General features: G+C 44.0%; 1 protein-coding gene across 2 annotated transcripts in view; it reads right to left on the bottom strand.

Annotated features, from left to right (window-relative positions):
• Positions 1–775: 775 nt before the first annotated feature.
• FNDC3A (fibronectin type III domain containing 3A) overlaps positions 776–11,749 on the bottom strand; it is a 1,256,364-nt gene continuing 1,245,390 nt past the window's right edge. For both annotated transcript variants that reach the window (XM_078657339.1, XM_078657340.1), the window contains one exon: positions 776–3,172. In XM_078657339.1, coding sequence (XP_078513465.1) covers positions 2,858–3,172 — 315 coding nt within the window. In that variant the 3' untranslated portion in view covers positions 776–2,857. The remainder of the gene's footprint in view (positions 3,173–11,749) is intronic.

The following is an 11,749-nucleotide window of genomic DNA, read 5'->3' as shown; positions in this document are numbered from 1 at the left end:
TAAAATGGGGGCTTGGTTAAGTTCTACAGTAGCTCATCGTTGTTACCACCATGCACCAGGCCCTCAGCTGTCAGTGGAGTCATAAAACACCTGGTTCTAGCTACGCAACAGAATCAGTGGGAATGACAAAGGCCAACTACTACCCTCTTTCAATTCAGAAAGGATTTCTTATTTAAAAGATTCAACTTGCACAATGGAGACTGTCATAGTTAAAATAGACACTCTTGTCTATTAGAGTCAGGACTACATGGTCCAAAGAATGAGCCCTCTTCTACCTCTTCCTCTCAAAGAAGGTCAAGGTCTGTCACTGGTGTTAACTTTGAGACCTATAATTCTTTTTGTTCTTTTGATTCTTCAACGCAGTCTTCGCAAAGAACTCTAATGTATGATAAGTGAGTGGAGAGAACAAGCCCAACTGTCAACTCCTGCTTTCCTTTGACACAAGTAAATGAACTAATTTGGGGAAAAAGGTGAAAAAAATACAATATAAAAAGTGACAGAAAGAAAAAATAAATGATCACTTGGTTTTAAAATCATTTAAATAATACAGAAACAAGGTTTGGTGAAAAATGCCAGTTGGTATATGTTATATGGAAGGTAAATAAGTGATTGTTAGATAATACGCAAAATACAACTCTGATCAGAAAAATATATATATTTTCTCATACAGATAAATAATTTCTTCACACTAGTACCTACTATTACTGTAAAACATTTTCATTAAATGTAAATAGTGTCAGATTATGACGAAAATATAACACAACACACAATGAAAAAGAATGATACAGATTTTATTTCCATAGATTTTCAAGATAATTTGCTACATAGCATGTAAATGTATACTTCTATGAGATTATACACTTTTTAAATCTTTATAAGTTCAACATTGTACAATAGGTGATACGCTTGGTAGAGTATCCATAACATTTTAAAAATTGTAGATTTTTTTGGAATGTACAGTATGAGGTAAAATTAACATTACATTAAAAATTCTTCCTCACTGCAGTAATCTGCACTCGAATAGCAAATACACTATTAAATGACATTTACTATCAAAAATAGGAGTTTATTTGAATTTTACTATGAAAAAATCACTGCATGTTAATTGCAGCAACAACTCTTACCATTTTAGACATTCAACCATGTGTAAATCTATGGGCTATTACACTCAACCTCATTTGTACTGCCAAACATGGCACTTTTTCAAAGGCTCTAGAAAATATATTTCAATATCAACGTATTCTGTGGGAAGTCTTTAGCATTACATAAAAGTGACAAAATTAAAATGCAGGCAGACATACGGCACATTTTTAAGACAGACCATTCTTATTACCTTGAATGCCAGGTGTTTTCATTTATTATTTCAACATAAATGTAACTTTATTCTACAACAGTAACTGACGCTGAAACAAATACAATACATGCCCATTTCCACTATAAGAACATTTTGTGAGAGACCTTAAAGCATGAAAAATATGCTCTTTGTCATATAGAAGTGCTTAGGAATAGGAAATGCCACACCCTACACAAAATATTAGTGATCTGTTAACGTTTGGACTGAAATAAATTAATGGGAAGTTACAAATAAAGAAAATAACAGACAACGAAGTTAAAGCATGAACGTTCCCTTTCACAGATTCACTAAAAACTATCTTTTACTATACTGGCAGTTATTTGCATCCAGTGAGATGGTCATGTGTTACTTGACAAAACTCAGTATCTTCATTCATGAACTCACAAGTGATGTTTACAAAAACCGTGAATTAACGCAATTTGCAAAGTGCTCTAATGCAACATTAACAACATGCAATCAACAATCTGGTACAGAATCCAAATAGACGTTACATCAACATACAATTATTTTTTCAGGAACAAAGCAGCTCAATTTTCTGGTGCAAATTACTACATCGTATCTTTTGGTGCCTTCCAAGACCGTGCTCAATGCTACATTTTAAAGAGAGATGACAGTGGTTGTGGTATGGAAATAAATATAAAAATAGAAATGATTATGGCTCTACTAAGCCTAGACAAAACACATCATGCTTGTAAATGATTAAAAATAAAATCAAGATAAGTAAATGTTTTAAGGTCCTTTCTACTAAATTTGATTTTACTGTCAAGCCCATGTGCAAGTACCTACATTTAAAAGCCCTTTTGTGTTTCTAATCCATGCCGAAAGTACAGGGTCGCTATAGAAGTTGACTTTTTTTTTTGTTGAGGCAAGTTCAAATCATATTCATGCTACAAATAGATAACTGCAGTGTCGAAGCAGACATTTGTTATTTAAAAACCTCTTTCATGCCTAGTCAATCCAGTTTTTAGATGCTTATTAACATTTTTATCCTTATTTTCCAAATAATTAAGACAAAAGAAGAGGTAGAAGTACAGCGCTATATTATTTCACAGCATCAGAGATTAACAATTTAAATAGTGGGTGTTGGAAAGCAGGATTTTCAACACAGCGAATAACTATTTTTTCAACATTTAATTTCTGCTTTCTAATCCTTTAATTATAAGGTCTACCTTACCACATCTGATTGAATTTCTCCAATCATCCATTGAAATTTTCCAACTCCAATCACCCATTGAAATTTTCCAATCACCCAGTTGTTTGCTACTTTAGAAAGACTATTTTAAAAACCGACATACTGCCCAGAAAGGATTGCAATTCCAGTATACTGCCAAGATCCTAGCAATATAGGCATTTTCGATGGCAGGAATCGTAGAAAAATGACGTCCTACGGTTTCAAGGCGTTCTAAATGCCATTTATTTGGGAAAAGTAAGATAACAAAAATGGATAAGAAATGACAATATGTAATGGATCCGCATATTAAATTCACTAAAGGTACTTTTCCGTCACTTGATTACAAAGTACTGAATGATGAAGGCAATAAGAATGGAGAAGATAGCAAACAGCACAAGGAGGACAGCAGCACACTGTTCATCACTCAGTGCTCGACGTGTCCTTGTAATGTCCACAGTGTCTTTGTTGGTGCTGGAATGAGGCTCGGCTCTCTGAGAGATGAACAGTACTGTGGCGCTGTAAGGGCCAATCAGCTCCTGAGGTGCACCTGGATTTTGGCACTGTCGAATGGCACATACACGAAAACGATATTCACAGTTCAGTTGAAGGCCTGAATACCGAAATGTCCATTTGGGACCCTTGTAAAGCTATTAAAAAAAGAGATGTGCTCAATGACAAAATATGATTCACACTACAGACACTACCTTAATTACAACAAACATTCACAGTAAACATATCACACAAATATCATCCTGTTGAACTTAATCCAGTAATAGATTCATGATATTCTATGTGTCTAATGATCAGTAACTTTCACTATTGCAAATGTCAATTAGCATCTCTACGTTATTGTGCGGACATCAGCTTGACAAGACGTCATCACCATTTAAATATACCACTAAACACGTCCCTTTAGAAGTCAACAATGATGCTTCAATAACACATTTATTAGCAAATGCCGGTAACGTCAATTAGTCTGGCCCATAGGCCAAACGGCCAACACGTCTGGCTATTTAAAGTTTGAAAATGCTTCTATGTTGCTCGGTGAGTATGTGTGTGTGATTCTCTGGATGGTGGAGTATATGAATGTGAAAATGAGTCAAAGGTCCAATGGACAGATGAGTGAGTTCAACATTGGATAAATGCATGAATGAGTGCATGGCTTAATAACAAGTGACAATATGGTTGGGTGTGGATGGTTGAATAAGTGAATGCCTGAGTGGGTGAATGAGTGAGTTCATGAGTAAAAAGATGGTTGAAGGGGTACATGGATACATGGATGCATGCAGACAGGTTAGGCGAATCGCACAGGCTGAGGCATATTTTATTTGTAAAAAATCTAAGAATTACCAGTATTACGAAAGTAAAAATTCCCAAAGCATATAAAGAAATACCAAAATGCCAGTGTAAGAATGACAATAGGCTAGGACATAGTGTACAGAAGAAGGGCACCGATGTATGCTCCAGTGAAACCCTTGAAGGAGCTCCCAAACCAGGCTGGGCTATTTTACCTCCCGTAAATTACAGCACAGGGACCCAGCAACTATCAATACATAGGACATTTATTTCACAATGGTACACGAGTTCCAAATCCTTGTAGACAAATGGGACATTTCGAGGTCAATTCTTACAATGTAACAGATTGGTGAATTCTCTTAAACAGCAGTGGAACATAGGCACCATCTAACCCCCTACACATTAAATAGGACGGGGAAGAAGGGCAGTATACTGGCTTAACAAATCTATCTTAGAATACACAGGTGTCTCCCTAATGGTGTTCCAGGACAAATGAAAAAATGGAGAGGCAAGGAGCCTTTGAATGCTTGCAGAAAGTATCCTGTAACACCCACTTTTGATACATACAGTTTGCTATATTACACAGAGTATACCTCACTATAAGGGGCTTCCTTCCTCTGCTTGCCCTTGGTGTGGAAGTGACACAGCAAAACTTCCTACATATGAGGTGGAGCCGCCCTACAATACAAAATTACTGGTGGGCGGTACTAAAAAACAAGTTACTTACCTTCTGTAATACATTATTAGTGAGATACTTTATCTATCTGCAGATTTCTTACCTTAGAATTATCCCCAGGCGTCAGACTGGATCCAGAATTTTTTTTGTGTGCAGTAAGTACCCCTGCACGCCGTTAGGTGGTGTAATTCAGCTCCGCTGGGCATCATCCACGCCAGTAGTGATGTGCGCTGTGCCTATATAGGCACCCCCCAGCGTGCTTTTTGCGACTTTCCACCCCAGGAGCGGGGAGCCGCGAGGAACACTGACCACTAGTGTGGAAAACTAGGGCCTTGAAAGGGGAGAAAGCCTAGTCCCTAGAAATCCATTTGCAGTGCAGGGAGGATGGGTGGGTCTGTAAAGAATCTGCAGCTTGATAGAGTCTCAACCAGATAAGGCGTTACCAAAGGTAACTAACAGGTTCATCTGATAGAGACTTCTAGCCAAATACTTCTTACCTTACCCCCAAGCAATACCTCCCTAGATGTGGATTTGCAAAACTATTTCACACCAAAATGTCCTGCAGGACAAAAAGGGCAAAGTGCCCGTCTCGATGGACCAGACTGTCCAGGCAGTAGTGTTTTGTGAAAGTGTCCAGAGAGGCCTATGTTGCTCCCTGTCCATTATCGGGTCTCTGCGTGCTAACCCAGTGGTCACAGCCTTGGCTCTGGTGGAATGAGTCCCCAAGCCCTCAGGAGGTTTCTTCTTGGCCAATATGTAGCAGATCTTAATGCAGAGTACAATCCATCAGGAGATGGTCAGCTTCTGCTCGTTCTATTCCTTTTTCACTCTGACATACCCCACAAAGAGCTGGTCGTCCATCCAGAACTCTTGAGCGATCAAGGTAGAATGACAACGCACTTTTCGGATCCAGTTGGTGATTTCGCTCCTCTTCTTTAGAGGAATGTGGCGGAACGTAAAATGTAGGCAGGTGATGGAGTGGCCTACATGAAATGGAGAGACCACTTTTGGCATAAAGAAAGCTCTAGTTTGCAGAACCAGCTTGCCTGGGTAGGTGTTCAATTATGGAGGCTTGGATGACAAACCCTGAAGCTCACTGACCCTCCGGGCAGATGTTATCGCCACCAGGAAAGTCTTCTTGATGGTAAGGGGCCGGAGAGGACAGTCATAAAAGAGTTCAAAGGGAGCGCACGTCAGGAACGTTAGGACTAGAATAAGGTCCAACTGAGGTATGATGAAGGGTGAAGAAGGAAACATGTTGTAAACCTTTAAGAACCTATGTAAAATAGAGGATTTGAAAAGGGATGGCTGGCCAGGCAACTGCAGAAAGGCTGAAATTGCAGAAAGGTAGCCTGTTAAGGTGCCCCGAGCTGAGAGGCCTGCTGGGCAAGGGAAAGAAGAAATAGAAGGACCTGAGAATGGGGTGGCAGAAGGGGCCCAACCTGTTTTTCTGCACACTATGCCACAAACTTGCCCCAATGGCAGGCATATACCGTTGGAAGGATGCCTGGCTGCCAAGATAACATTACAGACTTCGGGCAGAAGGTCAAAAGCTGGCAACTGTCGTAGCTCAATCTCCACACAAGAAGGCAGAGCACTGACAGGTTCAAGTGGAAAACCCTTCCCTGCTACTGAGACAGAAGATCCTCCCGAAGGGGCAGCCTGATTGAAGGACCGATGGCCATGCTCAACAGCTCGGGATACTAAACTCTGAGTCCAGTCCGGAGCCAGAAGGATGCCTTAGGCCTGGTCATTCCTGATCTTCTTGAGAACTCTGGGCAGGAGTGCTACGGGCAGAGAAGAGCACAGGAGGCATGAGCTCCACTCAAGACCAATAACATCTCAAAGCGAGAGCCGCCTTGAAAACTCCAGCATGCAGAACTGCTGACAATGTGCGTTTTCGGAGCTGGTGGAGGCTCTCCCCACTGTTGAAACAGCCTACAAGCATTTAGATTTTATTCACACAGACTTGCCTCAAAGATTTCCTTTTAACTTTTGTAATTTTTGTACTTTGGTTTTAATGTAATGGTTTTGAGTAACCAAACGATAAAAAATCATTCATCATTCACTGTTGAAACAGACCTTGCATCACCTCCGAATGGAGACACCACTCATGAGCCACTAAGCATCTTTGGCTGAGTTTGTCCACCCTGGTTTTCAGAGAGCCCGCCAGGTGTTGAACCACTGGGGATATTTCCTCTTAAAAAAGGGTACACAACCCCACTCTGCCTTGTTTTTTGCAGTACCCCATGGCGGTGATGTTGTCTGTTAACACCTGCACTAGCCTTCCCTTGATGGAGGGTAGAAAGGCTTTAAATGCCAGCCGGATTGACTGGAGTTCCAGAAGATTTATGTGGAATCCGGATTCTGCCGGAGACCAGATGTCTTCGATCTCCACTACCAGATGGATGCTCCATCCCGGGAGTGATGCATCTGTCACCACTGTAATATCTGGTTGGGGAAGGGGTCTGCCACTGACCCATGTGTAGTTTGTTAACCACCACTGCAGATCTTTTGCTGGTCTCTTCAGATTTGAACCATGTTTAAGAGATTCCAATAATGCTGCGTCAACTGGAACTTTAGGTCCCACTGCAGAGCCAGCATTTGCCAGCGAGCATGTGTCACAAGCTGGATGTAGGAGGGCATGAGGCCAAGCAGCCTTTGAGTCAGTCTTCCATCGCTGAATACACCTCGACTCCGAAGAGATGGGCACCATCAAAGGACATATCTATAAGTGATGCTTAGACATCCCCTGAAAAGCCAGTTCTTCTCAGCCAGACGCTGTGCCATAAGGCCACCACCGATAAACCCTCTAAGCCCAGCAAGTTGTGGTATCCAGTCCACATCTGATTGTGAAGAACAAGTTACTAACCTTCAGTAACGCATTATCTGGTAGAGACTCTATCTACCTGCAGATTCCTTACCTTTCAATTTACCAGGCGTCAGGCTGGATCCGGAAACTTTGCTGAGCAACACCCCTTTCGCTGTATTGCTGGCTAAACCGCGGAGCCAGGCCTCGAATGGCGATGCTCACATGTCTCGTCATCCGGCCGATGATGTGGAGTCGGAGACCTCTTCAACGTCTTACTTTTCTTCCTGCTGTGGGAGTGACCGGACAACTTTGAGTGCGATAAAGATTCCAGGCTTGTTGACTGATCCTGGGACCTTCTTCTTGAACATGATCTAGACCATCGTGGCATCGCACGTCAAGCCACCAGGACCTTGAGGGACCACTTCCTCAAGGCCTTCTGATTCATCGCACAAAACTTTGTGATCGCACTCAAAGCACCAGAGGCAAACAAAGTGTGGGACGTCACCGATCAGTGCCACACCCGGAGAAAAATGTCTCAAAAAGACTTCTAAAAAAGCCCAAAAAGGCTAGTCAAAAAGTGACTAGGTGTAGCGCTCTCCGTACCTGCGCCGACTGGTGCGGAAAGAAAAGAACTGATGTCAGCGAGCTGGGGTGGCACCTATATAGGTACCTCACATGTCACTTCCAGCATGGAAGACGCCGATGACACCTACCTGCGCGCAGGGATACTGCTCATGAAAAACTTCTGGATCCAGTCTGACACCTGGGGATAATTCTAGAGTAAGGAATCTGTAGCTAGAAGTCTCTATCAGATTTAGGAGTTGTACTTTAGGGAGTGCTGCCCTGGGAAGTATTGTGAGCCTGCCTGTTGGGAATACCCCAAGACCCAAAAAGAATAAAGTAGCCACTAAGTTTGTAGATATCGCCCTACCATTAGCGGAACAAGACGTAACCATCTGATAGAAAGCGAATATGCCCCCAACATTAGAGACTTGAGGATAGAAAGTGGCGATCTGGACGGAAGCAGAAGGCAGCACGCTCCACGGGTAGAATGACCAGTGTTATGTGAAAGACCCATTATAGAAGTTTGGGATCAATTGGTGATTGCCTACGCTAGAACTTGAACGGTGAAGGAGGAAATTGAGCAGGGGCTGCTCTACTCACCCTGCCACACGGTTCCTTACTGCTGCAGCCGCCACTTCTCGCAGCACCCGCTTCGCGGGTGCCGCTTCGCGGGTGCCGCTCCGCGGCTCCAGGTGGGAGCTGACCTGATACTACATCACAGGAGCAAGCACGAGTCGGGGAGCTACAGCAGCAGCTTCAGGTGTGGTGGGCGCCAGGGACTCAGGTGCCCCGGAGTCCCTGCATAGCCACGGTCATCTCGGCCGCGCCCCCTGTTAGCCACGCCCCCCGCATGACCGGGATTAGAAAAGCTGTGTTTCCCTTGAATCCAGTGGGACGCCTACGCTAGAACTTGAACGGTGAAGGAGGAATTTGACCAGGGGCTGCTCTACTCACCCTGCCACACGGTTCCTTACTGCTGCAGCCGCCACTTCTCGCCTCACCTGCTTCGCGGGTGCCGCTTCGCGGCTCCAGGTGGGAGCTGACCTGATACTACATCACAGGAGCAAGCACGAGTCGGGGAGCTACAGCAGCAGCTTCAGGTGTGGTGCGCGCCAGGGACTCAGTTGCCAAGGAGTCCCTGCATAGCCACGGTCATCTCGGCCGCGCCCCCTGTTAGCCACGCCCCCCGCTTGACCGGGATTAGAAAAGCTGTGTTTCCCTTGAATCCAGTGGGACGCCTACGCTAGAACTTGAACGGTGAAGGAGGAAATTGACCAGGGGCTGCTCTACTCACCCTGCCACACAGTTCCTTACTGCGGGTGCCGCTTCGTGGCTCCAGGTGGGAGCTGACCTGATACTACATCACAGGAGCAAGCACGAGTCGGGGAGCTACAGCAGCAGCTTCAGGTGTGGTGCGCGCCAGGGACTCAGTTGCCCAAGAGTCCCTGCATAGCCACGGTCATCTCGGCCGCGCCCCCTGTTAGCCACGCCCCCCGCTTGCAACGCTCTCCTATATCAGCGGTCAGACCATCGCTTCGCGGGACGCCGGACGAAGCCCGGACAAAGGGCGGACAGTCTGAGACAGTCCGAGACTGACCGTGACTGGGCTGGGCCAGGATCCTTATCCGTCGTTGTTGAGGTCTATATGTGGTACTCATATAGTAAGACTTATATTTGCCAAACATCCTTGAGGCACTTTTGTACTTTAATTCCATTGGCAATTGCTATTTATTGTTTACCCTAGGGTTACTAGTGCAAGTCTGCTACCATTTCATTGTGTGCAACATGTCCAAACAAAAGTCTTCTTCTGTTTCTAATACTCTGGACAACTACCTAGTGCAGGTGGTGAGTAAAATCAATAGCACGAGAAGGATGTCACTGGGCTTGAGTCTCCACCTATTACCCTCACACAGAGTTCTTTGCCAGAACCAAACCAGATAGAAGTCCCTATACAGGTGCATAGCAGTGACACTTTGGATATTGTGTTTTCCCCTGATGACAATTCCGACCAAAATATACCTACTGCTGTCAACCTAGATAATGATTCCTTAGATCAGTCAAACTTGATTATAAATAATTCCCCCTCCCCTGTGTCCAAGCCTGTAACTAGAGCAGCTAGAGCATGTAGAAAGGGTCAGAGTAAACGTGATGGGTTACGTTCTAGTAGGAAAAGGACTACCTCTCCACCCAAAAATATGGCTACAAAAGAAGCAATTGGGGAGTATGATGGTAAGGAGTTACTGGAGGATGATCAAATAAAAAAACTAGTGAGCATGATTGATTCTAAGATTAAATGTATTATTAAACCGTTGGTAGCTAAAATCGATCAGCTAACAGCAGAGGTAAACAGGCTAGGAGGACTAATAAACAAGTCTGTGGAGGAGGGGGTTAATACATTAAACTTAGCTTTATATAGAGTTGAACAAACAGTGAAAGTCCCCGGGGTTGAGCCAGAGGGTAGAGATAATGTGGTTTCAAATCCTCCCCCCACCCAGTACCCAGTACTTAACGATGTGCATGTAACAGCTAATGATGACCCCCCACTAAAATCTACTGGGACGGGTATAGAGAAAGGCCCGGTCCAACTCATTGTAGAGGCCTCCCCCTTGTCCTGGTCTTGGCCAATGTGCCTCCGGTAAAGCCGGGCCAAGTGGAATCTACATCTTCCCTGATTAGTAAAGCTTTTCACTGGTTATCTAACAACATGATGATATCCCCATGGGGCAAACAGCAGCTAGCCGGGGAAATTACCATGGCAAGAAGGGTGGACTGGATAGCAAATAGTGTGAAATTTTTTAAAGGAGATTGTGTAGTTCTGCATTTCCTAAATCCAGAAGTACTCCCTGAGGTTTTGAGAAATGTATTTCCCCCACAACGCAGGAGCACTGAAATTACCCCGCTAACTCTAGATTTCTTTTATCGTAGAGTTAGCACAGGGAATCCAAGCATACTAAAGACAAAGTGGAACCTGGTGCCAAATAGGTGGGGTAGGGGTCCCCAACCCAGTGAATGGGGAATTAGTCTTGAAAACAGATTTGGGGCACTGTCAGATTTGAACGAATGCGATTGACTTGAGTGGGCAGACAGTGTAGTGTCAAATGAATTAGTGGAGCTAAATAGAATAGATATCACCACGGATGTGGGGATTGGTCTTACTAATGCTATCTCCTCGAGTCAAGGGAAATGGGTTGATGATCCAACTATTCTAATAAATAGAAAGGAGAATAAATATCCTGAGCCACAGTCTGTCCCCACCTTGAAGGAATCATGTTTTGCCTCTGATCCAGTACCATCTTCAACTGAACTATTAAGCTATAATTGTGCGATTGTAGAATTAGAACCAAGGCTGGAGGATGAAACCCAAGGTAAATTGTCATCTCTGGCCCCCTTAGGTTTAGTAGCGGATGAAGTAGTTGAGGCAGGGTTGTCTTTCCTTTCCTGGAACATTGCTGGAATTACTAATAAGTTGCCATCACCAGAATGGTGTAACTTTATAGATCAATATGACATTCTACTGTTCCAGGAGACATGGTCAGTGACCCCAGTACATCATCTAGGGTATCTAAATTTCCAAACCCCAGCTACAAAAAACCCCAAGGGTCGCCCATCAGGGGGACTGATAATCTGGGTCCGCCAATCATTATGCTGTAGTATCCAACAAAGGAGTTCTCCACTGGAAGACAATCTGTCAGTTAACCTTACATGGGCTAACGGACAGGGGGTGGTTATATTTAACATCTATGCCAGGGGAGTAGCGGGAGGCCAAACTTCAGATGTAATCAGCGCTCTTGAGCTTGAAGCACTCCCAATACAGCTGTCTTTTACTGTGGGGGGTGATGTCAACACCACATTTGAACCGCTTGGTCAAGAAGACCA

Source organism: Lissotriton helveticus, chromosome 8, assembly GCF_964261635.1.
Source record: "Lissotriton helveticus chromosome 8, aLisHel1.1, whole genome shotgun sequence".
Classification (NCBI taxonomy): domain Eukaryota; kingdom Metazoa; phylum Chordata; class Amphibia; order Caudata; family Salamandridae; genus Lissotriton; species Lissotriton helveticus.
The sequence above is the reverse complement of the archived record's forward strand: the minus strand, read 5'-3'. Positions and strand labels throughout refer to the sequence as shown.